General features: G+C 39.1%; 2 protein-coding genes across 6 annotated transcripts in view; both read left to right on the forward strand.

The window, feature by feature from the left end:
* The first annotated feature begins 5,903 nt into the window (after window positions 1–5,903).
* LOC119722537 (neuronal acetylcholine receptor subunit alpha-10-like) lies at window positions 5,904–17,417 on the forward strand. Its single transcript, XM_038192717.1, has 8 exons — window positions 5,904–6,334; window positions 10,019–10,173; window positions 10,483–10,527; window positions 10,884–10,993; window positions 11,994–12,196; window positions 12,591–12,823; window positions 13,040–13,133; window positions 15,638–17,417. Exons 1-8 carry the CDS (start codon window positions 6,271–6,273, stop codon window positions 16,192–16,194), a joined length of 1,461 nt encoding a protein of 486 aa, XP_038048645.1. The 5' UTR covers window positions 5,904–6,270; the 3' UTR covers window positions 16,195–17,417.
* Window positions 17,418–18,182: 765 nt separating this feature from the next.
* LOC119722538 (dedicator of cytokinesis protein 7-like) overlaps window positions 18,183–27,290 on the forward strand; it is a 32,821-nt gene continuing 23,713 nt past the window's right edge. For 4 of the 5 annotated variants that reach the window (XM_038192719.1, XM_038192718.1, XM_038192720.1 and 1 more), the window contains exons 1-13: window positions 18,183–18,298; window positions 19,755–19,851; window positions 20,246–20,421; window positions 20,825–21,017; window positions 22,349–22,558; window positions 22,878–22,963; window positions 23,243–23,309; window positions 23,617–23,841; window positions 24,381–24,752; window positions 25,209–25,302; window positions 25,628–25,790; window positions 26,158–26,275; window positions 26,558–26,770. In XM_038192719.1, the coding sequence (XP_038048647.1) occupies window positions 18,246–18,298; window positions 19,755–19,851; window positions 20,246–20,421; window positions 20,825–21,017; window positions 22,349–22,558; window positions 22,878–22,963; window positions 23,243–23,309; window positions 23,617–23,841; window positions 24,381–24,752; window positions 25,209–25,302; window positions 25,628–25,790; window positions 26,158–26,275; window positions 26,558–26,770 (2,067 nt within the window). In that variant the 5' untranslated portion in view covers window positions 18,183–18,245. Of the gene's footprint in view, window positions 18,299–19,754; window positions 19,852–20,245; window positions 20,422–20,824; window positions 21,018–21,515; window positions 21,611–22,348; window positions 22,559–22,877; window positions 22,964–23,242; window positions 23,310–23,616; window positions 23,842–24,380; window positions 24,753–25,208; window positions 25,303–25,627; window positions 25,791–26,157; window positions 26,276–26,557; window positions 26,771–27,290 lie in introns of those variants that run through there. The other variant, XM_038192722.1, reaches the window with a different exon arrangement.

Genomic DNA, 27,290 nt, shown 5'->3' on the forward strand with positions numbered 1-27,290 from the left:
CCCGTACTTCACCTTGTGTCAACACATTCCGATATTACCGCTCGCTTACCCCCAGAATGGCTTAGAACGCAGTTCCAATTTCAACTGCTTTTGTTAGCCGAGACTGCGAGACAGGCTGTACGGGGAGATTGTTAGAAATTTCAGGCGCACTGCCGGCCTGCCGGCTCGGTAAAGAAAACATAACTCGTTCGTTCGACGATTTAAGCAGCTGCATTGACGTCTAGGGTACCATGAACCTAACATTTTGCTTTGAAGTCGTGCCTGAAAACATTTGTTTGTGTCATTTTAAAAGGTCATATACCGTAAGAGAATGCATTAGAATTCCATGATGCTCATGATGGCAATTTCACGTGTGACTTGCTCTGTAGTTTATCATTTATCGAGAGCAAGTCAGAAAATGACAAACATTGATGTTCGGACACTAGTCATTTCTCACTGGTAGGTATGTTAATGCAAATGCGCATATTTTCCACTGAATTAAAGGCTGAGTACATCATTGCTCATTTGTGCATTTTTTTGGTCGTTTGAAGCAGCACAAGTGCTCAAAATATAAAGACGGGTGCTGAACAACTATATAATCTGACGAAGTTTTAGCTCTAGGAATACTGTCAATTGGCGAAAACCAGCCACCGCAACATTCCGAGAAAAACAGTATTCTATATAGGATCTCGGTTTCAATTGAAAAGTTACCAAGTCACGTTTTGAATTGTGCCCGAAATCAGAGTCCTGGATGTGGAAAGAATTAATAGTTACTTTTTTGATAGCTGCAAATTATCTACTCTACCTGAAAAAAATACTAGAACATTTGACTGTTTATTCGGGAAATTCATGTATGCTAATTTTTACATTCCGTGATGATCAAATTTCAGTTATGTCCAAGGATTTGCCTTTTGTGATTTGGTTTTCCGTGGCGAGATAAGCTTTTACATACAACCATTAGAATCAGTGCAAATACCATATGTCAAAGCAGGAGACTCTCGTCTTACTTTGATTTAAGAAGAAATGCTGGCAATAAATCCTTGGTGCAAGTACTAAATAGCGAGTACTTTGGAATGAGTTGGGGGTCAGTGAAAGTTATTCTTTCTTACTTAGGCCTAATGACAACAAATAGGGTCAATATACATGTAATTGTCTAAAAAAAAAATGTACAAAAATGTACTTTGGATGAAATGAAATACCCACCAAAAAAAAAAAGGCCGAGTAACGAGCCAAAAGATCATTTCATTATTTAACATTTGCTGAATCTTGTGTTTCATGTCATCGCATTGAATTACACTTTTCAAGCTTTGCCGAACTTTATACCGAGTGTCAAATTTCCTTATTTCCATATTTCTTTTCAAAGGAAGTGACAATATCTATGATAAAAGCGATACCATCTTCCTTATGACACCCCTCCCTTCCCACCTGTTTCCTCCTCAAAGTTCCTCCGGGTTACTAACCAACATCATCATTCATAACTCATCATTAGACAGGTCCTCCCCGTTAAGATGCAAGCTGAGATGGTCTCTGGGGTCCATATCTATTTCATCTTGAATTATAAATCGATATCGGCCTTGTCTGGGGCTATTAAGAAACAGGAATACAGTCGTTATCGGGGTCGAGTTTGACCATCGCGCTGATGCTGCATATTAAGTGGCCATTTAGGCCCGAGTCAACCAGCGGCTATTTTTGTCCCGCGTGCACGCTAATGAATTTATGTGATGTGAAAACTCAGTAACTGATGTGCTATCTTAAGTCGTATTTGCAATTTTATCTACTTTTTTGAAGGTCATCGTAGCTCCTAATTTCCATTTCGTGTAAATTATTTCCATTTACAATTAAATTTCGTTTGGTTTTGGCCTATTTGGTTGTCATTTCAAATTGTAGACGATGACGTCACATCCGTCAGCCCAATTTACGGCGTAGAGAACCTATGTCCATTTGAAAATGTTACGACTAATTCCTTCAAACAAATTCACCCATTTAATCAGGCAAACTCATAGTTTTATGATTATCAAAAAATCACAATCTTACCGCAGTTTTTTTTCAATTACTTTGCCTGATATCCGATTCCAACTAAATCCTTCAACACGTACACAACATGTATTTGAAAAGTGTGTTCAATCATTGGTCAAAGTACACAAATTAACGAAATGAGGTTCGTGAAAGTATAGTAGTCAAGGATTGTAGTCTGAGAATTCTTCCTTCAGAAGGTCACCCTATATAGCTCGACCTCAAACCCTTCTGAGATTGAAGTGCCGTTTTTGGTTACAAGCAGACAGCAGTAGTCCTCATAGCGTAGTAGGCCTACTAATGAAATAGTTACTGGCTGATGAACATCTGCCTAAATTAGGCATAAGCTGCAATTAAAAGGGAAAGATAGGAGTTTTTGGTGGTTCATAATTATGGTGTATAATATTAATAATGTAAAGTTCAATTAAAAACTCGGCCCATGAGTCTGGACACGTGCACGCAGCTGTGAAGTGCACCCGCAGGTGCATGGAAGAATTACATGCAATGCATTATTTATCATTGCGCCAAAAAGTGAAGTTGTGTTGCTGAAGAACCTCGTGACATTAACACAAGCCAATGCCTAGAAAACATTGACAGGTGGTACCACGCTCGCGTGCACGTATAGACGCGCACTCGACGCTCCGTCGACCAATAGGGTTACCGTAATGCGCGCCTACCTCCAATAATGACGCGCGGTTTATAAGTTGCTGCTGTTAATGTTGCGCTTTTGCTGGTTCGGTGTTGCTGTTGCTACTTCTTTCCACGCTGCTGTCACAGAATCAAAGAATCTCGGTGGAGGGAAAATGGAAAGCACTTTCCGTTTTACCAGAATTTGGCCTCGAAGCGAACATGTTTAGGCCTAATCTCACATCCGTAAATCATTGCGTTGCCGAGTAATTTCCCCTGCAGTTTCCAGCCCTCACAGATGTAAAAGGTAAAGGCCTACGTTGGTTATTTGCATTCAATTATTGTTACAACAGCCTTTCAGAAAAAGGGACGTGCAGCAGAAGTCTGCCGTAGAATCAATTATAGGAAAGTGCCACTCCGATTTTTTTCTTGTGCATTTCACCCTCGTCATGTTTGCAGTAGGCCTTTTCTCATTAGTTTACACATTCTGCCTCCATGTCGAGTTCATGAGGTTGTTTTAGTCTTTCTTTAGATGACAGGGATTGGCGGCCTGTTTCTAGCCTAGTTTTCAGCCGAGGTTTCTTATACAGTTCTGAGCCAAGGTTTCAATCCAATCTGCTCCTAGCCACTCGGCAGGTGTGCGTGTCCAACTCGGCCGTCTTTTCCTCTAATTTGTGCCGACACTTTCTAAAGAACCATTGATTACCTTTCTCTTTTTCGTGCGAACGTGACATCAAAATGACACATCTCATTGAAGGGAGATGCTGTGAAATCGATTTGTTTCGTCGTTCTCCAAATTAGTGAATTGTCTTGGTAAAGGTCTTGTATTGTCAAGATTCATAGACCCACTACAATTTTTATTCTTAAATAAATTCTCGTCTGTAAAGAGTTCAGTTTCCCTACCAAAGATTTCGATTTGCTGTAAAATGTTGACACATGGTAGATTGAAGAATAGTTTTTATCTTGACATATTTTGATTTAAAAAAAAAAGAAGGCCTATAAACATGCCAAAATTAGTCGTGCAGGTTGCCATGATCCGCGAATGATTTTCAGGACAAATTTTTGCAGAGGAAAAAAGGCCGAACAGAAGATGACAATCGAGCTGCTGCTATAGGTACAATGCTTTGGTCAGATTTGGACATTGAAAACTTAACCAGCAGAAAAGTCTTGCCGAAATATATCATTCTTACAGTCAAACAGTAGTGTACTTTTAAAGGTGTTCTGCAACTGCTTGCATTAAGGCACCGCGTGCATTGCGATTTTAATCATTTACGATTACTGCAGGTAGTTCTACTTGGTAGCTGGCCTGAAGCTCCGTTTCGCTGTTCTTTGGAGGACTGCTTTGAGTAGTCATCGACTCTCAGGAAAGACGAAGTGAAGTAGACATTTGATCTGGTTCAAAACAGAAGGTTTGGCAGCAATTGGAATTGCTAATGTGTCTCGAATACACATCGTCATGAATGTATTGGACTAGTTTCCGTTCTGTGCATTGCGGGGCTTCTATTATGAGTCAACAACACGATGTGATGCAGCTGCCTTAAGCGTATTTCGTGATGATGTTCATAATTAACAAAACCAGAATTATGTTTGATCAACCCACTTCATTTTGACTTTTTAAATAAACTTATTTGTTTGTGTGAGTGATACACAAACCTGTTCACCTGTGATTCCTGCATAGACCATAATAACTATGCTTATTTGACTTGGTTACAATTAGCCTATACGCACCAAAATTGAGAAATTTTGCATTCCCCTCATGCGTGAATGTGTTCATACCAAGTCCTGATACCTGAAATTAAATTCTCGTGGAACATTCATGTACCGACGTCGTGGTTCGTGTCGTGGGTTAAATAAAACCCTCTTCACTTTTTGACATAACCCAGACCTATTTTAAGTGCAGTTTATACATGATTTAGGTAGATCATTTAACGGGGGTTATTTTTTTGCCTGGAAGCAACACGACCGTTTAATTAGTGGAGCCAGGCAGCCAGCCTACATCCGTCATTATGTCATCTTCCTGACCCACTTAGCGCTTGACATCGGCTTAACTCGTCAAAAATAGTCAGATTCGTTACGTTAGTTGTCGAAACAAAATTATATACGAACGATGCTCATAAACATTTTGCAAAATTCATCATCCACAATTACATGGATCTCAATTTCTTACAACTACAAAGAAAAAAGAAAGAAAGCACGTCAGCAATTTGAGTTATTGTATTATTTTGTAAATTGAATGCGGTAGGGAGTTTTGGCGCCATTTATGAAATGCGTTATACATCACGCACCATAGCTGCCGGCAGTGAACCAATTGATGACGCCATAGAATCCTGCATATCTCTTTGCTGTCTTAAATGACGCTGTTTGAGCTGCATGAGTAATTCCACATAAATACACTCTTGTGATTACTCCCAGATTGTCAGTGTTTATGGTGACCTTTACCGAATTTCCCAGAAACAAGACTTAGTTTCCATACGAACATTGCCCTTTAAAAGTCATTTTGTCGTTGTTGTACAGGCCAAAATGTGTTTACAATGATTCCTCTGTCAGATTTTACTTAAAGGGAATATACATCATTTGCTTTTGCTGTAATTTTCAGAAATGGATGGAATTGGGGGGTTGGAAATATAAAGCAAATATAGTTACACTGACTTTTTGGAGGTTTGGGTTCGAAAATGCTATAAAAACCAAGAAAAACGATCATTTTCCTGTAGTCTGGTCCCCTGACTCCATATAAGAAGAAACAGAGCAGTTTACATATATTGGGGAATTGTAAGGTCAGGGAACCAGTCTAGCTGGCTCGTACCCGTTCATAGGTTTGTAATCGATTGCAAACAAGTGCAATGGTCAATTGGGGCCAGTATTTGAAAAAAAAGCCAGTTGTTTCCAACGCTGATCGGCCGATCAGCGTTGGAAATTGATACAAAAATACCACTTTTCTTGAAAATGACAGTATACCAGGTGCCATAATTTTACAGGATGCTTTAGACTGTCATTTACCAACATCCTATTAAGGTATTTCGCAAAAACTTGGTAGTTTTATTTTTCGATGTTTGCAAATGTTGTATATTCCCTTTAATCGTTATACTTCGGATGACAAATGTTTTTTCCCCAACTATTTTCATTTTAATTAATGGACTGGGATGATTTAACTTGAACGATTCCAACCTGCCTCGTTAAAGAAACGACTAGGAACAGCCGTCGGACTGGAGGCAAAATCGGTCATGCAGCTGAAAGCTTGATGCTTGCGCCGCGCCTTCGCATAGAGTTTGCCTCATCTATGTGAATGAGCGGACATCGGTGGAAATGAACCTTGGGTAAGCTGCCTTAGTGCGCTAATGACGAGTCTTCAGTTAAGCATCATCCAAAGAACTTTAAACGCAAGACCAGATTTCCGTACGTCTTACCATAGTGCGGTGACACTAAGGATCAAAGTGGTATAGTTGTATACCAAAATCTGATATCTTCATGGTTTACTTTAAAAGCGGAGCTCTAATAGATGGATGTTTTGGAAAGTGGATCACAATCTTCGCCGCTGTTGAATAATGTAAAACGCGTCTCATCGGACAAATTGTGGCCGGGTGAAGGAGCTTCAATTTGATTAGAGGTCGGTTTTGGTGTGAAAAACGAATTACTTGCTACGGGTTTATCGAAATGGAGAAACTGTTGACGAATGTTGCTGTGGTGATTTCTGCATTTATCTACCTTCAATTTACAGGTAATGTTTTGGTTTTTATTCCTTTTTTTCCATTTATGCTTAAAGAAAACCCAAATTTACGCATTTGTTTGTAAGATTTCGTTGTAGCCATAATGTAGTCTTCACGATTGTTTTGATTGTTTCTTTGCAATTTACCATTTCAGGATAAAAAAAAAAATAGAGCGATTTTATTATCGGAACTTTTTGCTGACTTCACATTTTTTCCATTACGGAAGTCCAGTCTTAAAATCTTGGTCAAACGCATCTGAAATGGCCTGAGTTTTCCAGGTATTGGATGACTAAGACAAGAGTGTACTTGAAATGCACGAAAACACTTGAAGGAGTAACCGAGCCCATTTGCTTCGAGTTCGTTCTTAATGATATATAGGCCTAGGCCTATGGCTACACGTGATTATTGGGCTAACTACTCAAGCAATGAAGCAAAAAGATCAAAATCGAAAAGAGTACACTAAGAGGAATCATTGTGGTGATCAACTTAATAAATACAAGAATGTCTGCGTTCACTCATGATTATAGCTTCCACTATGTTTTTGCGAATGCGTTTTTCGTAATTTTTATTTTTAGTAATTCTAACAGTAAAAATATTATGTGCATTGGTTATGGGGATAGTTGTTGACAGCTTCTATTTCTTTTTCAAGCCGATTCTATTGACAAAATATGTCCACAACGTGACGATTATTTCATTCAAAATACTAAAATATTAAAAATCCAGACATTAATGTCCAATTATCTACGGCAGATTTAGGGGAATTCAACATGACATGAAATGTTGTAAGTCATTCAATTTGGCCAATGGATTGCAGTAATCGTGTTCGTTTTGCATGGATGCGTAAGGAATCAATCATTTCTACTGCTAACCTTTATTGACAAGATGTATTGGTGTGAATTGCTTCGGGGTGTTTCGGGCACATAGTGAGTTTTCTGCTGAGTGAATCTGGTAATGGGAAAATTCAATTAGGCAAAATGAAGTTGTAGTTGACAGCTCCTTCATAAATCTTCTGAAATATATGTAAATATTATTAAAGCATAACACTGTTGGTGGCTCTTTTTTAATAGATTGAGTTAAACATTGTGTCCTTTGAGGTAAGTGATCACTGAAGTCTGAAAATAAATTAAAAAGATGTAAATCTGAAAATGTTTTGATCTGAAAATAGAATAGTGTTCGTAAATTACTATGTAATTAAGACAATAGGTAAAATGGATATTTCTAACCGACTCTCGTTGACACGTACCTGTCTGAAAAAATGTTTCTTTTTTTGTTTATTAATAGTCTAAAGCGTTCTAGTTGTCAACATTTATACTTATCTTTGAATCAACTTGTATTTTGTTAAGAACAATAGGCGTCATTTACCTTATCTTTGAAGTAGCTAACTTGGAATTATGTCGAAATTTTATTTTTCATTATCTACTAGTAGAATTTGCTGTAATGATCAATATGACCATTAGGGAATTTAATATAGTTAGTTATCTAGATCGATCTTTACAGTCATTTTGTGCAGCACGACGACACCTGCTTTTCTTAAGGTGAATTCGATTTGTGACTGCGGCAATCGTCACTTATCTAATAACATTGCCTGCGAAATGAAAACATTGACTTGCCTCGTGTCGTCATGATTAACGCCGCTATTCATATCTTATCACAATGGTGCAAATTTGATGCTCTTTTTAAACTATATGAACGCCACTTCATTGGTACTCTTTAAGCGAACGAAGCCAATTTCTCAATTGGTTCGTCCATAAGGCTGATATCCTCATGTTGACAGAGGTTATTTTTAGGTGCAGGCTGAACAACTTTGAAGTATAATTTGTTATATTCCTTCAACATTCTGGCTTTGGTATTTTAATCGCCTTAGACGAATCCATGTAAATTGCACCACGAGGCATCACCTGCAATATTTGCCCGATCCAAACCTTGACACACCTCGTCTACCTACCCACAATGATATCACCTCACGTAACGGCGGCACAGACAAGGCTCCGATTCTAGCCTCGTCAACTTGTTTCGATTTTTTTGGCATTTGGTAGCTCGAAGACACAAGCGTTCTTTTCTCGTATATTTGGCGGATAAATTTATAAAACAGCCTCATGGTGTATGTGTGTCGGTGTAGGCTTTAAAAAAGTAGCCTAAAGATAATGAAAGTTGTAAGAATTCAATTTGTACGGTCCTAGTAAATACAAAGTATTGCTTCAGTTTGGTATCGATCTCGGAAGTAGCTATTTCGTGTGTGAACGCAGTAAGTGAATGTATCGCATTATAATCTACACAGGGAGGCACAATACGCACCTCAGGTGTTGTACACGCTCGCAATTAAATTCCGGATTCTCGGACGATGCTCGGACTTGGTCCCAGGGGAGTTTTAAGTCGTCACCCTGGACTATCAGTCTTCATACATATTAATTTGGGAAGTATGCTTTGGGGTTTATGTAATGGAAAATGGACTGCCGAAATCGTTATTGTGTTGAAGACGATGCTTATGAACTATCTCTAATATATTTGTCTAGTTTTTTTTCAGACAACAAAATGTAACCTGTATGCACACCTTTCAGAAAAAAAACTACATGTATATACAAATCCTGGCAGTTGAAATGCGGACTTATCGGCTTCCGAATTAATGATGCAAATATACTTCCGATGTGATTTCTAGGTGAATTTGCGGGGCAGTCCTGGTCAGAGTGGCGCAAGGGCATAAATCTCGATGGTCTGGAATTCTGCAAAAAATGAAACCATTCCAATATGTCTAAACTCAGGCCTTTAAAATTGATCCCTGAACTAAACGAAACCTACTTCGTCAAAAATTCACTTGGCATCTGCGCCTTAAATGGTTTGTTATTTTTGATAGGACTTAAGACATGTCATGGATGAAATCGTGTCAGTAGGATCTACCTCTATCCCTAGGCTACAATACGACCATCTGATAGTCGACTTGTTTGGACTGTCATTCCAATCATGGCTGGCCAAGTAGAGAGAGACCATGTTTCATCACTTTTAAAATTGTAGGCGTAGGTCCTTGGTGACCTAATACGGGTCTTCAGAACGTGACCAAAGATGTCATTTCATCACAGACTTACCGCCTACAAATCTTCTCGTTTTATAAATAAACGTCCTTTTTCGTATTATAGTGTTTGAAAATGTCATTTGTTGAGCCTTGTAATGATTATTCTTTAGTTGTACAAGTAGAAATGATATTGGTGTATGTTACGTTGCTTTTCGTGTAAGCACTTTGCTTTTCGTAATAACAACGAAGCCTTTTGACCCGAAGTAGGCGTTCATGGACGATGACCATTGCAAAATGAGAAAAATCACTGCCTTAGGGCGTATTTCAATCTGCCTGACAACATTCCAGGCTGTTATTTTAGCGTTCTTTTTCAGGTGCGATTAACTCAGAGAAGCCGGATTCCTGAAATGATATCTCTTTGCTTTTCATGAGTAGATTGGTTTGATTCTATAGGTCTCACGATACGCGAATGGACTCTATCTTATGTCTAGTCAGAATCGATGAGGTTGTTTTTGACATGAATGAGAAATCACTTTCAGTCTGTATCGCTGACGTCAACACAATTCATCATCGTCTGATAAAGATGCATGAGTCTGCGACTGACGTAATCTAGTTAGTATTAATGAGGTTTCTTATTATCAGGGAAAGTATGTAATTTCCTCGTTTTCTCCTATCTTTTTCTCTTCAGGTTGCTATGGAACAACTGGGTCAGTTTACAGTAAGAAACTTTTCAAGAAGTTTTTCGATGATGAGGGGTATAATCGCAATGTTCGTCCAGTTCTCAATGTTCACACGGTTACCAACGTGCAGATGCTGCTGTACGTCGCACAGGTTCTTGATATGGTGTGTATACAATTCATAAATTCTTCCAAAGAAAAAGCACCAAATTGTGATTTTGAGGGGGGGGGGAGAGAAATATTGACATATATAAATATGTGCACAAATCAATCTGTGTTGACTTTATTTGGTAGATTTTAATTTGTTAAAAGCCCAAACTTGAAAAAAAAATATTGGTACGATTCATTAAACGAATTATGAAGGTTGTTTTAGCTTAAAATTTATAGTTTGGAGTAAATTCATGGGGAGGAGGCGTAGGCTTGTTTATTTAAGGATAACATTTGTCAAAAATTAATTCATTTTTCTATCTGATAGGACGAAAGACAACAGACGCTGACTACCAACATGTGGTTGACATATGTGAGTTCTTGTGTTTAATTGCACAATTAATAAACAATCAATATGTTCGTTCTTTTAACTATATTTACCGAAATGCATAGAAATATATTGTATTTGATTTACGTACGTCGTATTACCTTTTTGACATGTTTTGATATAATGCGCTCACGTTCATTTATGCAGTTATATTTCACTCAACAGATAATATTTATTTTGAAATGCAACCATTTGGAGTCTCATCCATACTTCGTCACAGATTTGCATTGATATGAAAATAAACTCAAAGCAATAACAATAAATCATTCGACATTATAAGGGTTTAATTTGTTTGTTTTATAAAGCGTTTATCAGTGCAATCATTCATTCTGTTTTGAAAGGTGTGGAAGGATGAATTCATTCAGTGGGATCCCGAGGAATGGGGAAATGTTACCAAACTGAAAGTCGCTTCGGATCTGCTTTGGATGCCTGATATTACGCTGTATAACTGGTGAGTATTACAGAAACATGCTAAGCGGAAAGTGCTGTATGCGCTAAGCAAAGCAGGCTAAGAACAAATCATAAACATAATACATCGCATGCATTTGGACCAGTGACTTTCGTTTTGCAATTGGGCAAATATTTTCTGTGGTTAGCGAACTAGCAGCACCGTGTATAATTTGCCTCAGGAAGGCCTAGGGTGAAACTCACTGCTGAAGATGAATCAGTCTTCGTGGCGGCAGTAGGCCATTCTGTCATCACGGGTTGATTCCATTATTATCAAAGTGCACATGACCTTCAAAGTAAAATCAACTTCTTCGTTCGATCGTTAGCAATGCATGAACGTAGGCAAGACATATGATCTGATGGGTATTTTAATTAACTAGGTCATCAATCTACTCAATGATCACGTGATGAAGGATCCGATCCTAGTGAAATTGTTGTGATTGAAAATGAGAGAATTTCGAGTATGATTGCTTAAAGGTAAATCTTCAATAGCTTATTATTGTAGATATAATTTGATTAAGCTGACATAAAACATTTTTTTTACTGCCGTTGCTGGTGCTGTTGCTGGTGCTGTGAAATTCTGATGCTTTGGCTTAGAATGTCACAGTGTTGCCAGACTTAATGTGCTGCACTGCTGCTGCTGCTGCTGCTGCCTTTAATGCATGCTGCTGTTGTTTCTAATGTTGATGAAGCTTATAATGCCATAATGCAGATGCATACTGGACGATTATTCGTTTGCTGTTGTTTGTGGTTCAGCTGCAATTGACAAGTCTGTCAATGTTATTCTGCCTCCCCCCTTTTATATGTTGACTTGGTCGGTATTTTTTGCTGCAGCTATATCTCTGCCCGCTGCTATAGCGCTAATCTCACAAAGTCTTCTGATGTAATTAGGAATTTCAGCTGTTTTGCAGTTCTTGTCGCTGCTGCTACGGGGCTGTTTGGTATTGCTGCTGTCAGCGAAACTTAACAACCAATCTTGTCTAAATCAATTTTTTTCTTTCCAGCGCTGCCGATAACTACGTTCCCTACCTGACCAAGAAAATATGCATCATCTATAATAACGGTCTCATCAACTGGGCTTCTCCTGTCATCTTGAAGTCTCATTGTAACATCGATGTCACTCAATTTCCCTTCGATAAGCAAAGTTGTGAGCTTAAGTTTGGTCCTTGGCAGTATGACGGGACGGAAGTCAATCTGACTGGCACAGGTAAGATTAGCTTCCTGGCACCAATAAAATACATACGACCTATAATCCGTTAATACAATGATTAGTTAGAAACGGTGGTCAACCATAAATTGAAAAAAATCAAACTGACTTACACAATACAAAGTGTGAGAAGTTTAATTCGTAGACTTTTGCCACATTGTACACAAATAATTTTGTTAACAGCTGCAGGCCGACATCTTATTTCCCTTGACAAGTAGGCATCCATTGCTGTACTCCTATAAGTTAAGGTAAAATATCTTGCCCATGGACATTACAGGCTATTTTCGCAATTCAACAGGCTGAACTCAGAAATACACCTTTTAAGTTCGACGTACCACACCGTCAGTCCACGGCACTCAAAAACAATATTTGCTTTTATGGGTTTTTTTTAAAGGTGATACCTCGGTCTTCATGAGTGATGGTGAATGGGACATGAAAGGCCTAGACGTGAGACAAGACGTGAATTACTACCCAGACGCGCCTGGTATACCCTACACCGACATCGTCTACACCATGCATTTTAAGCGTCGATCGATGTACTATGTCTTCAATCTCGTCCTGCCGTGTGTTCTCGTCGCTGGAATCACTATCCTGGGGTTCGTCCTACCAGCTGACTCGGGAGAAAAGGTTGCTTTTCCTTTTGAAACATTTTCTGAATTCGTTTTTCCTGAATAAAATAGGCGCCCTAAACAGTTACTTTTCAAAAATACCTTCAGATCAACCTAGTGGCCTAGTGAATATCTAGAGCATAAGATTCTGATAACACTGATAGGTACCATTCTCTGTCGTTAATTGCTAAGACATTGATTAATTAATTTTACATTTTTGTTGTTGCATCTTCAGGTCAGCCTTGGTATAACTGTTCTGCTATCTCTGACTGTATTTCTCCTCCTCATTGCCGAGTCAATGCCCCCGTCTAGCCACGTACCTGTCATTGGTAGGTTCATTCCTTCATCACTCCCCATTGAAATCTCAAATATTTAACGTCTGAAATCAATTATTGAAATCACCACGCCAGGTTGTCTAAATATTTAGCTTGGAAATCAGAAATTCAATTAAGCTTACCAATTAATTTAAAACGTACTAAAAATTCAAAGGAATTATGAGAATTCGTTGATTGGACATCGCGACGAGTAATGCACCGGCAGTCTTTGGTCACTTTAACAACTTCCATGTTACAAACAGCGGAGGTTACCTTTTGGAATCGATTATTTAATTTCCGCTTTAAAGAAATAAAATAGTGCCAATGCCGATTAATTTTATATACATGGGTCGTGCACTTCCCGTCATGAAGTACATGTAGGCCTACGTGACTTGGTACCATGATCGATTATAATGCTGTTTTGCCCTTCAGTGTGATTATGAAGTACATACAGTGTACAGCGGCTCAGTGGGATGGACAGGTATTATGAACAGGCAAGAATGAATTACAAGTCACCAAAGGGTATAAGTCTAAACACGTTAATGAAATGGATTTCTCTGTAAGCAATATTTGTGTAACCCATATCCGAAGACGCTTTGCTATTTTTGTTTCAGCCATGGGCCCATTTCACATCTTAGAGAAACTGGGCTGAATTAAAATGACAGCGCTTGAAAATCAGTCTTATTAATCACTAGTGGCAGTTGCGAAGATCGTATGTAATTTATTATGAAATAGCCCTATTAAGAATTGCGTACGGTTCAGGATTATTGAGATTACATTTTATTACTTTCAAAAATATAGTTAGACTTTCTGTAATTCAATCTGGTGAGGGTTTTTTTCATTAACCCTTGGTTTGGGGCTAAAAGAATATTAATGTCCAACAGTTGAATGATTTTTGTATGGGGAATCATGGATATAACTGGTTTGAGTTGACCTTGAGGAAGCACATTTTACGCTCGTTCGGTCACTTTGCCAAGCCACGCCCAGATATTCACACGCATACCGCGTCATGATGAACGCGTCTTACTGCGCATGCTTTATTCAAAGATTAGTTATGGCGTCTGTGATTATGTTTTGTCTTGATCTTAAGAATCTGTTGTTAAGGCTGCTTCTTGTGCATTGAAAATATTTGTACCTTAATTTCTTAATTAATGATGAGGAGGCAAAGACATTGTGAAGGTAATTTCGTCAATTTTAACACAAATAAACCAAGCTTTATCCTTGAGACAAAACAGTGAAGAAAATTCGCTTAACCGTGTTGGAGGGTACAAAAAGTTGCGAGACAAAAAACCTACCAGTGTTTAAACAGTTTTTAAATACAGACAAGTTGGTGCTGAACAAGTTGATCATAGTTCAATAATGTGCGTCGTGCATAGGCCAGGTGACAGTTACCTTAGAAGTGAAGAACTTAAAACTCATCAAAGGTGTTTAAACCTTAAACACACAAGCTGCTTGTGTTTTCGATGGTCACCAATTATATAGCTTGACTGCTCTGCGCATTGACTTCGTTAATCCCAGGCTGCGCTGGTAATGAATTAGGATTCCCGCGCGCAACACGCGGTATTACTTCGGCCGTGGTATGAGACGAACTTCCCGCCCAAAGCTAAACGTGTTTCCGCTCAGTCCAAACAGTCGTGTATTCCTGATCCGTCCTCGCCGAGCGCTCATTCCGCCTTAATTAAATCATCTCCAGTATTCCTCATTAAGATGACATGACTAATTATGGAATTATGTTCCCGAAGCGTGTCTGCGTTGGATTATGAATTATGTTTGGGATCTGGTTGATGTGAAAAATGATTATACGCGTCAAAGGTGCAACCATAGTGGGCTATAATATTGCCTATGGCTAGATTACATGCAGCGAGACATAATGCCGTCGGTAGATGATTTGCAATAGATATCATTATGTCAGCGACTATCCTGGTTTAAAGCGCACTAAGCATTTTTTTTTTCAATTTTGTTTGGTGAAAGAACACATTTAGGTGTTTGGGTTTGATATAAACTGTTAAACAACAGATTTTCCATTTCTACCTATTCAGATCTTTGCCAGAACACCTCTTACTTTCTCATTTAGCATGTCTGTTAAATATCGCTTTACGTCAATGAGATATGGCTGGTGAAGGCAACTGGAATTGAGATTATAATAAAATAAAATACCTGAGGTGGATTAAGTTACCCTGGTCGATTTCAGGTGAATTGAAATTCGTTCGTCTTAACTGAAGAAAAATCTTTTTGACCTCTTAATATGCCGTACTATAGGTGACACGTCAGACCTAGTGGACGTATTGACATTTTTTTCTGTCCCTACTTTTTCGCACATAATACGCTGCACCGCCAAATAACTTCTTCTTGGCGTATGGCTTAATATTGTAAACTGAAGTATCAGTTGTACAGAGGACGGTTTCCATCCAAGTTCTGTTTGTTGTTGGATAGTTTGTTCTTTTCAAGTTTGATGTTTTTGTTTTTTTAATTTGATGAAACATTCGTTATTTTGTTTGTATTGATTAATCATCCTCTAGGTCAGTACTACGCAGCTACAATGCTTCTGGTCTCTATCTCCATTATGCTGACAGTCATCGTCTTAAATCTTCACCATCGAGGTCCGACTTGTCGACCTGTTCCAGTCTGGATGAGGCGAATCTTTCTCAACAAACTCGCTCCCATATTGCGGCTGCAGCCAAGACGAAGCCAGAGAAACAAAGGACTGAGCAAAGACCATAAAATCTTCATGAGAATGCAGGAAAGCGAAACATCTATAATGGACATGACGACACCACTGCATCAGAATCACCAATCACCTGGTGACGAGTCGCCATTACAGGCCATGCAAAACACCAATAGGAACCTGCATAGAGACGGCCCCGAGAGGGCGTGCTGCCGTCAGCAGATAGACATTCTGCGCAGGATGATGGATCACATGCGCGTTGTACGGGAGCATTACGATGGGTTGGATCATTCTGACTTTATCCGTGGGGAATGGAAGCAGGTTGCGCAGGTGGTCGACCGTTTGTTCATGATCTTCTACTTGCTGGGAACTATGGCTACTTTACTCATTATCTTCATTCAACTTAGCTGAAGTGACACATACATGATTGGCCGAGTCATATAACTCGGCTGAAATACCTCCATCAACATTTAAACTCACTGGTTATACGTCCGCTTGCTATTTGCTAGTTAGGCCAGGCTTACCACCTCACAATATTAACTGAGACGCTGGGTACAGGCTGATTTTATAGCGTTCTCAAGTAACAGTTTATGGGCTCCGTGCACAAACGAGAGGGCGTTTTTGACCACTTTATGAGAGCCCGGCCGTGGACGGGACACATCGCTCTTGCGTACTGGTACTGGTAGTGGTTCGCACGCGCATGGCGCCAAGTGCGCACGTCTTCTTGTATTCTGAATGTGCATAAAATCCATAGCGTCTTCGCGTGAGCGTCAGGCGTTGTAAGCAATGCGTTATATTGTCTCTCCCAGCGGTCTCCTCAAACTCTCCCCTTCTTACCGAGTGAGGGGGTACTTGTGCCCGGAGCCCATACGCACGCACGATGAGTGCGCTGTGATTGGATGCTATTAAACCGTGACGCCAATAAATGCCTACGTAAAGGGTCATGATTTTCTGCTCGCCCGATCCAAAATCCTTGGCGTACACATTTTTTTGAGGAAAGCTAACTGGAAAAGTTGGAGTCGTTCACTCACCTTTAAATGATGTGACGATTCTTTGACTCTCAAAATATGCCGACATAATTATCTATGCTATGGTTATCTGTGAAAACCCTAATCATGATTATACTCAAAACGTGGATGTTGCTAGGAAAAGCATATTAAAGAACAGAAGTAATTATCTTATAGATACTAGAAGTTGTATTTGTATAAGACCTTCGATAATGGAGTGGATATTTAGTAGTAATGTATTCTTGAGTTGTGTCAAATTATCAATGATATAATCAATAACCACATGTTTTGCGTTCGTGTGGAGTGCAAGTGGTACTAACATTAATTGAATCGTAATATATAGAAAGGAAGGATATTTTGGTGTAAAGATTAGAAATGCATGTAAACTGTCAGGAAAGGAAAAATCATAAATCTACGCGTGTTCGTCAATTTTCAGTGGCATCGCTAGGGAGTTAATATTAACGACTGATGCAATGGACTTTTGCATGTTTTTATTAAGATATCGATTAACTAATGGTGTGAATACAGACAAGATAACATTGGTTTTCTGAGTTTTTTCTTTAATAATTAGTGTATGCTGTGCAGCTGAATATACTAAATCCAGGTGATATGATTTTAATACAATAAAGAAACGTACATGGTTAAAAAAAGAAAGAAGAGTAACATTGAGATTTTTGTTAAGTGTTTATGGCTGAAATTCTGCATTCATTTTGTTGTTTGACATGCATATCCTCGATGTACCGGTTTTCGAGGGATTTGTAAGGATTTATTTCAACCAAGAGAAAAATATCGACATAGCCTTCGGTTTCCCAATTTTTGGGCTGGCGGTGGAACACGTACCGCACACACAACAAATCAACTGGTTGCGTGGTACGAATCTGCGCATGTGCGTCGCTACAAGGTCAAACCTCGAAAACTTGATGCCTCGAAAACAGGTACACGAACGATACATCGTGAGCTCGATGATGTTCTGAATGGCCGCAAAGTACAAAACAAAAGACTGTCGGACGCACGCGTGTATTTGCAAACTACAATTTTAAATAGCAACGGGGAGGGGAGTTTGTGGGGCCACAAAACTAAATCTTTATTTAATTGAGGGCGCACTTTAATAACTCCCAACACTCGTCAAATTTTGGACTGGCTGTCAATACGCGATAGAGGGCGCTAGTCGGCCCAGAGTAAAAAAGGATGATTCTTTTTCGTGATCTTTCAATGATTAGATCCGCATGATGTTGCAGTTTCATCGGCCACAAACATAATTATTAACGGGCTGCCACATCTAGCTTTTGATTGCAACCAATCAGCTTTGTTCCTTTTCATGCGCTCACCTAAGCGTTTCAATACTGTACATGTATAATACGCCTTGAGCAAAGTCTAGTTTGTTCACATTAGTCATTAATCGATTACTCGATTTTGAATCGCCTGGATTTGTCATATTATTCGGTTCAAAACAAAATGGCGGCCTCCGGTGGGAGAGCACAGCGGGCGTTTGCCCAAAAATTGAATAAGTAAGTATTAAATCAGTCAGTTTTTCTTGAAATTGTTCCTTACGTACGTGATATGAGGATTATTAAGCCAACTGTGGTAATCAAATGTGGTTTTGGTTCGTAGTTATTGGTTATATTGTGTTAAATTACTCAAACCCGGAAGCCAAGTCAGACATGTCAAAAAAAAATTTCACCCGTCGATTGCTGCAAAACTGAACCTAAACAGAAAAGAATGTTGCAACCGGACGCCACTTTTTTATTCATATATCATGCCAATGAAGGTCAGTCATTGTTAACATGATGATAAGACATGAATCTGGGCATGCTGGGACTGTCAAAAAGTGACAATGACTGAGAAACATTTCCAATTTTGTAAGGAAATAAGTCTTAGAAATAGAAATGTTCTTGACTCTCCAAATAGACTTTGTACACAACTGCTAAAGTGGCGTCAGGTTGCGACATTCTTTCCCATAAATACATAAAACTCAACCCGCTTACTTAAGGTTTAGCCCTGCCTATTGGTATTGCTACTTTTCACAAAGTGATTTTATTTCATTTATTTATTTATTTATTTCATTTTCCGGGATATTACAAACAGTGAATCACTGACAAAACAATTTCATGTACAAATAACACTGAGTAGTAAACATAACAGAAAACATAACAGAAAACAACACCCAAAAAGCTCCCGCAGGATTACCCAAAAGAAACAAGTTTCTGTCGAGGGGCTCTCCAAACTAATTGGATTAACAGTGATTAATACATTTAGGATAAAATTCATTAAATAAAATATTTATAAAATTAAGCAGTTATGCAAAATATAATTAAAAATACAATTAAAAATTACAATAAGTGTAAATAAATAAATAAATGAAAAAAAGTAGGGTCATTTCTGTTTTAGCCTCTGAAGAAGAACTTGCTAAGTTCGCAACGTCAGGCCACATTAATTTTTAGATAAATAAATAAATAAACAAATAAATAAAATAAAATAAAATTAATAAAATAAAGTAACATAAAATAAAAATAAAATAAAATAAAATGAAATAAAACTAGAGCTGTATGTCTGTTTGCAAACAGAACATAGGGCTTTTTCGCATTTAATTTTACAAATGTTTATGTTATGTTTGTCCTTTTGCAGTCATTTTTTAGAGTACTTGATACAGTTAAGGTTGTTCAAAATGCTTAGAATAATTCGTCACATGCCTTGCGATGACGTCATCTTGACAACACTTGTCAATGCACATTTTATCAACTAGGCCTATTTGAATTTCCCAGCCTGGCAGATTTGTGGCTACATGTATCTCTTTTTTTGAATGGATTTAGAATAATAATTAGGCCTAATTTAATTATGAGACTTGCATTTTATTGGAGACTTCCCAACTCTGCTAATATCTTGGGTTAGGGTCTTTATCTTATTATCAAAGAAGCACTCTCCTATTCCCACTCTCCTAATAGTTTTTGTTTCCTTCCCCTTTAGGAGTCAGCCGGCAGCTGATATTCGTCGTCAAGTTTCCTCTCACTACTCAGGCCGGGATTTGCCAAGGCTCGGGATAGGAACGGCAGCTACAGGCGCGGTGTGTACAAAGTCATAACCTTCATGTTAAGTTGTCCTACCTTAATTCCTAAATCTAGCCTTGTACACTCTCATTGGCCAAACAGTAACATGAACTCTGATTTGTATATATTGTAAACTTGTATTTTCAAGAACGGTTCGTTTTTATTTTATACATTACCTGTCCCTTCTATGTCTTTCTAGCAATATGTATTGTGGCAGTCAGAAACAGTCATAAAGTAAACAGATCTGACCTCTCAGGTTTGGAACCTAGAATACAAGTTTTGTTGAAAAAAGGACATAGAAAGAATGAGCAAACACGGTATTGTTTCTTATGCTGGATTTAAATACATGAAGATAAGGATATTTTCATTTCATGATAAACAATTTCACTCTAATGTGTGTATTTGTTTCAGGTTCCGTTATCAGAGGTCGTTGACCCTTTGGACTTTGAAGAATTCTTGGATGCCAATCGATCCCTTTACAACAGAGACCCTTTACGTCATCTGCTGGAGTTTCCTGAAGATGACTTGGTGGTTGCGTCAATGCCTAAAGAATGTCGGACCGTCAACCCACCCCTACCAGAACCAGAGTAAGATTTGGGTGAAATGGGGGGGGGGGGGGGGGAGCAGCATGTGATCACCGCATGCTCACAAGGCCCTCTTCAGTGGAGCAACCATTGTGCATGTTATTTTACAAAGCAACTTCTTCATTAAAGAGGGCTTTCAGTATAGAATAGATAGCATGTCAAGTACACTTACAAGTTAGGAAGTACACGGAAGTGTATTGTGTGAGTTTTGTAGCAGTTTTTTTGGGGGGAGATTGGATCTTTGGTCCACAAAATGTGGACCAAGTGCTGTATTTATCGAACCTCCAAGCAGTTTTTCCAGCTTATAGCAACCTTCAAAGTACATACCTGGAGTATACCTCTAACTTCATTTCATCTACCCTAACACCCCCCTTCCCCGACCCCCTTCCCCACTCCCCTCCCCCAGCTCTGACAGCAACATCCAGGTGCGTGACTGTCTTCAAGCCTACACCTGTGACTGGGCTGTCGTCCAACGCAAATATCAGGACTGCGTGTCTCTTGAGCCCAGCAAAAAACTGGATCTGAGAAAAGCTGTGCTGGGCACCAGTCAACAGACGTTTGAAGTTGATGAACAGGAACTGGAGGAGGATGTGCCTCAGGTAGGAACCAGGGAAAAATCTAATAAATTAATTTTTTCTAAAATAATTTCTTTAGTCTTGGGCATGTTTTTGCTGACATTGCAGCCCTTGCTTGCAAATTGTTCTCTTGACATTATTTTGTCCGTAGTGCGATTTGTGTTAATTTTTTTTTATCTGTTTATCCATTTCAAATTTCGTAATCAGAATACCGTTACCTTTCAAACGATTAAGTGGGATGGATATTTCTGCAGGATCTTCTTGTATTAAGCTTACATGTAGAACAAACGAAATGTTGCTCTAGATATTGTACTTTGTGGAAACAAGTTGCTGCCTATGAAAATGCAGAGTTTTAAAGATTCAGTGTAGTTGAGATTGTTGAGGCTAACACATTAGCAGCGGCACAGCATTTTGTTACGTTGTATTTATTCCCTGGTGAATTCATAAAAGCATAGACTTCTCGGGCAGTTTTGGGGATTAATGATTTCACTTATACAAAGTTAATCTTGGTATTGAACCAACACTAGAGTATTGGTGAGGATATGGGATTTGAGATCATGAATCCTGATATTTGGAAGAGTCTTCTACCCTCCAAGTTCCATCTGCCAAAACGAAGGGTGAGATTATCTGCAGATATCGTCAACTAAACAACAATAAACCGCTACTGCTCGTAACTTTTTGTTGCTCAGGTCTTGTTAAAGACGGTTTAATCATTCTTACATTTTTCTTTGCCTAACTGTTTATCATTATGGAGTAGAATGAAGTGTCATGTTGATGTTCAAAGTTGTAAGATACAATGGATACATCATTACATCGTATAATGTCAAGGGAAGCCAGAGAAAAAGTCACATTGAAGATGACTTCTAACTTCTTTATTTTTTGTTTTACTCTTCTACATGTATCTGAAAGCACTTGTTGGAGTATTGATTTTTATTGCTGTTACAGACCACATAATGAAACTTCTAAAACCTTCCTATTTGTACAAATTAAGTTATTAACTGCATGCCTTGAAACTTTATCTTCCAATTTTGATTTCCGATTACATTTCAAATGTTATGCCTATACATTTCTTGCATGTACATTTCATGCTTTTTTTGTTTGTTTTATTTTCCAGGTATTACTCTCCTTGCCTTTTCATTAGTTCTATTATCATAACAAATTATCTCTTCAGATACAAGGAAGAAACAAATTCTTATGGATTGAATATGTTGTTGGAGCCAAGAAAAAGAACCTGTTGAATTCTTAAGCTTCTTAAACTTGAATTACATAAACGCTAGTCACAGAATCTAAACAATTGAGAAATGGTTTTCCAGAACTCCCTTGACCATTTCTGGGACTTTGCTTTTATTTTATAGCCAGGGAAGCGCTCTTCCATCCACCTTGACAGCACACCCAGGGGCAGCTGGGCCTCCAGCATCTTTGATCTCAAGAACAGTGAGGGCGACGCCCTACTGCCACGCCTTTTAGAGCACACGCCTGTTGACACTCAGGATAGCATCAATGAGGATGTCAGATCTCAGTATCGACAGCCAGATCTGTTTTGTCTTTATCCTAGCGTGGAAGAGGTGAGTGAAGATTTGAAATTAAAAATTACAACCTGAACCCCAACTCCATAGGGGTGTGAAAAATCGTATTAAAATTTCAGGATTCAGGACTATTAGTGTTTTCTAAGTGGCTATATCATTTGGAAGTTTTCAAATGGCTATATCAGTACAATTTAAAAAAATGTTAATTGTAGCACTCCTTCCATGCACTGCGCGTTTGTAATAATTTTGCCAGTCCCAGATGCTGTGTTATATGGGGTAGGTAGAGGTTTAAGAAAAGTTATACTATGGGTTATTCGATTGCTGTGATTCTGGTTTATTTATGTTCTCTACCCTTTAGTCTGAGGCCATTGAACGACGCATGCCAGCTGAAGTACCCAGAGAACATTTTGGCTACCGCATCTTTGTCAAGTGTCTTACTCTCAAGTAAGTAATAGTTTTGAGCACCTTGGATTGCGGAGAAGATCCTGACAAGTCAGTTGTAAGTCAAGTTGCATCTTAGGTAATAGCGGCTGAAGAACAACACAGGAATACCTTTCTCAAAGTTCATTTGAGTACTCTGTAAATCTAGTCTAGACTGGATGTCTTATGATTTACTGGAACTGAATTGTGCTTGATTTGATAACATTTATGAGAAACTGATAATGCTCAAGAGTTTTCTTTCCTTCTTAGCCCTTAATTTGTGTTTCTTTCTTTTTTGCATAGATTGGACCTTGAAGTGGAGCCCATCTTCGCATCCATGGCACTCTACGATGTCAGGGAAAAGAAAAAGGTAACTCAAAATGAAAAATCGATGAAGAGTTTTTCCAGAAGGATCACAGAGTCCTTTAGTGGTAGAGTAAATGTTGATGGTATAGTATTTCAGGACAAATTTCTTATCAAGCGGGCACTAAAGAATGGGTTGTTTGCCTAATAGAAATGCAGAAAGTGGTTATACAGAAAATGGTTTTGCTTTTCCTGAATGACAAGCAAAAGTTTGAACACGTAACCCTTTTAAAATTATATCACAAAAAAGCCTGACTGTTTCCATCTCGTAGCTACAGTCTTTTAAGACAGTTTTCTTTGTCCAACTTGTTTAGATTTCAGAGAATTTTTACTTTGATCTGAACACCGAGTCCTTGAAGGGAATGATCAAGACTCACCTAGGCTATCCGGACCCATCCACCTTGGCTCGTAATGCCATCTTCTCTATCACCTATCCCTCCGATTATGTTTACCTTGTGATCAAGCTAGAGAAAGTCTTACAGCAAGGGGATATCTCGGAGAGCGCTGAGCCATACATGAAAGAGCTGGATAATCCTAAGGTTGGTGCCATGGTTGAGTTTTCTTGTATGAGTCAGTATTTGGTTATATTGTTTTCAGCACAGAGTCTGAACCCTCAGACCAGAGTCAGAATTAAGTCAAAATGTGGTTCTTCTATGTTCGAGGTTTGTGGTCGCAGCACGTACTCAAATCTCTTTCGTTAGTTTGTGTATTCTGGGATAAAAAATTAACTTGACATTTCAAATGGTGTCGTCTGCCCATCTTTAGGAGTCTTGTAGTTGAGTATTGCATTTTGAGTAAAAAGTCATATGGTTGAGTGGAAATTTGAGCCTTGAGATTTTTTACTCAAGTCTGAAGGCTGAGTGGCTTGTTTTTGAGTCACGATCAAAGTTTGAGTCTAAATTATATGGTCTTAACCGTGATCCAAGTGGAGCAATTTGAATGTAGGACCATATGTTGACCAGCGGTTTATTCGTCACGTAACATAAGCCTGCATCACCTGCGTCTGAGGAATGCTATGAGTTTTCTGTTGAGGAAGTCTGTAACTGATCCTTGTTATTCCTTTCTCTCTAATCTACAGCACATAGAGAAAGCCAAGGTCAACGCTCGCTACTACTGCGATAAACTCGGAGCCTATCGTATGCCCTTTGCCTGGACCGCAGTCCACCTCCTAAACATCATCAACGGAGCTAACAGCATCGAACCTAACCCAGACAGTGCAGACATGGACAGGGCTAAGTCCAGCAGTCTAGAGTTTGGCCGGAGTTATGGATCCTTGCCAAGGAAAGTGGGTGAAGCGGGAGCCGTTGGGGGGTCATCCGGCGGGGGTGAGAAAAGCGGTCTGAAGAGGAACGGGTCTGAGAGGCGGAGCTTCTACAAGGTGGAGGATGACACAGGGAATCTTGACACGTTCCATCCAGTCACAATTACTGTCTCTAGCTTTTTCAAACAGGTAAGTTGCCAATACCACATACAGTCATTATTGAATATGAACAATAAAAACATGTTTCATATTAGCATTCCAGAGTCGCTCTGTACCAAATTAACTCCGGAGATAATTTTAACAGAGAATTAAGCTTGACAGTTGAAACGATTTGGATTTACTGCGCACAGAAGTCAATAAAAGATCGACAGTTGTTTATAATGACACCACAGTCAACAGAAAATTACTAAGTAAAATTGATCTGTCTGACACTGCAATCTATTTGGGTCAACTTGAGGCGCTCCTAATACTTTTTAGTTTGGCAACATTGAAATTGGTAAATGTTCTCAGTATTTTCCCCAAAACAATATTATGCCGTCTTCATTATTTGTCTTGTTGTTTTGGGGATGAAGACGTTAAACAAAATAAGCGCTGCAACTTGTCACTTGCATTCTGTGTAGACTTTTTGTGATATTTCTGCAATAGGAAGGGGACAAGTTATCCGATGATGACCTCTACAAGTTCTTAGCTGACCTGAAACGACCGACGTCTGTTCTCAAGAGACTCAAGTGTATCCCTGGTGAGTGCATTAAAACATTATTATCTCAAATTCAGTGTGTTGGGCCCTGAGCTTGATGTTTCAATGTGACATTGTTGGTCATGACATGAAACATTGTTTTTTTTTCGGGAAATGTATACTCCTGAGTCAAAAACCTATAGGGTTGTTAAGCTCCAAGCAACACACAGAATACATTTGGGTTTTTTCTGTTATTGATAAATTTTCATGAATTACTCAAACTGCCAAGTATGTCTTTCCAGTTCGACATTGTGTTTCTAACCCTGTGTGTGAGCCTCTTTTGGAAGCCAGCTTTTGAAACATAAACTTTACTCATTTGCTTTGGCAGGTTCTCTGAAGCTGGACATCTCCCCCATGCCCGATAATCCACCATACTGCTTGACCCCTGACCTCCAGCAGGTCAAACCTTACCCTGACATGAGGACCAGACCAACGCGAGAGATTCAGGAATTCCCGTCCAGAGACGTGTACCACCCTCACAGCATCTATCGGTAATATTAGGCTCTGTCCTGAATTATTTGGCCATGGCAAGAAATTACACATGCAGCCACTTCCCATAGACCTGCGTGTTATTTCCAGCCATAGCCAGGTAATCGGACACGGCTTAGCTGTTTGCTAATACGTCCATGGATGAAACTTTGGCATTGGTGTACAGACTCTTGGCAGATTTTAACTTTACGTATGGCGGTCTGAGATATCAGTTGAAGCGGTGGCCACAGATTCGGTTTACACTAAAAATATGTGCTGTATTGAGTGTTACACAGTTCATGATAAGTATTCTTATATAATAATGAACATTTATGCCATAGAGTCCCTGCATGCGAAATAACCGTCTGTGTCTTTTTTTTGTTTTTACAGCAACCTCCTGTACGTCTACCCCAACTCTCTCAACTACTCCAACCGATCAGGCTCTGCCAGGAATATTGCCGTCAAAGTCCAGTTTATGGCCGGTGAGGATCCGTCCACCGCCCTCAAGGTATGGTATGGGAGTGTCTTGTGTCACGGCCTGCCAAATGCTTTATTACTCTCACAGGACTATCACATGCTAACCACGTGTCTGTCACATGCTAACCACATGTCTATCACATGCTGACCACATGTCTGACACATGCTTACCATGTGCCGAGAATAAAAAAAGATCAAAAATCTTGGTTCTTTGTTGAAATTCCATGTTGACATAATGATACATAATTTTTTTCACATAGTTTTTTGTATTGATAACTGTGCTGTGTTGTAATTGTTCTTTGATTCTCCACAGTGCATCATGGGTAAATCCAGTTGTCCTGAGTTTTCGGACCACTCCTACTCATCAGTCACATATCACAGCAAGTCACCTGATTTCTACGAGGAGATTAAGATCAAGTTACCTGCCGACTTGGCAGACTATCATCATCTACTCTTCACATTCTATCACATCAGCTGCCAACGCAAACAAGATGTCATACCTGTGGAAACTCCTATAGGCTTCACTGTGAGTCTTTATCAAGTCAGACTTTTCCTTTTTGAAACAAATCATTTTGTTAAAAACTTTTAATGATGGATTATGTCTTTCAATGTACTTTTAAGTGATATACTCGTGACAAAAGCCTCTCAAGATTGCACGGTGGGACTCGAACCTCCCGACCTCTGCATACCTGTGCAACCGTTGTACCACCCAGCTTGCCAAAATCAGCCAGTTAATTCATATTAAAGGGAATAAATATGTGCTTGGCTGGTTTTAAACAAGTATGTTTTCAACCAGCTAGGGGCCTGGATGTGGATAATGGCCCAAGCCAAAATTCAAAAATAGCTTTCGGTCAAAAATTCACAAATTTCCGATGAGTTCGTTCAACAATTGTACTTCATGTTTTTCGTGTTTTGTGAAATACCCCTCTGGCCATGTCTGTGGTATGTGCCTCAGGCACGTAGTGCTAAAAATCTCCTTATATGGTAATTGATGCGCGCAGCACATACTCCACGATGTGGTGCAAAACGCAGAGGTGTTTTACCGG

Source organism: Patiria miniata, unplaced genomic scaffold (assembly GCF_015706575.1).
Source record: "Patiria miniata isolate m_02_andy unplaced genomic scaffold, ASM1570657v1 HiC_scaffold_15, whole genome shotgun sequence".
In the NCBI taxonomy this organism is placed as follows: Eukaryota; Metazoa; Echinodermata; class Asteroidea; order Valvatida; family Asterinidae; genus Patiria; species Patiria miniata.

Bases quoted from the DNA above. Each gene is read 5' to 3' on its own strand.
- LOC119722537 (XM_038192717.1), top strand. From the start codon at position 6,271: ATGGAGAAACTGTTGACGAATGTTGCTGTGGTGATTTCTGCATTTATC. The intron at 10,994-11,993 runs GTGAGTATTACA...TTTTCTTTCCAG, and splicing joins GATATTACGCTGTATAACTG to CGCTGCCGATAACTACGTTC. The intron at 13,134-15,637 runs GTAGGTTCATTC...ATCATCCTCTAG, and splicing joins TAGCCACGTACCTGTCATTG to GTCAGTACTACGCAGCTACA.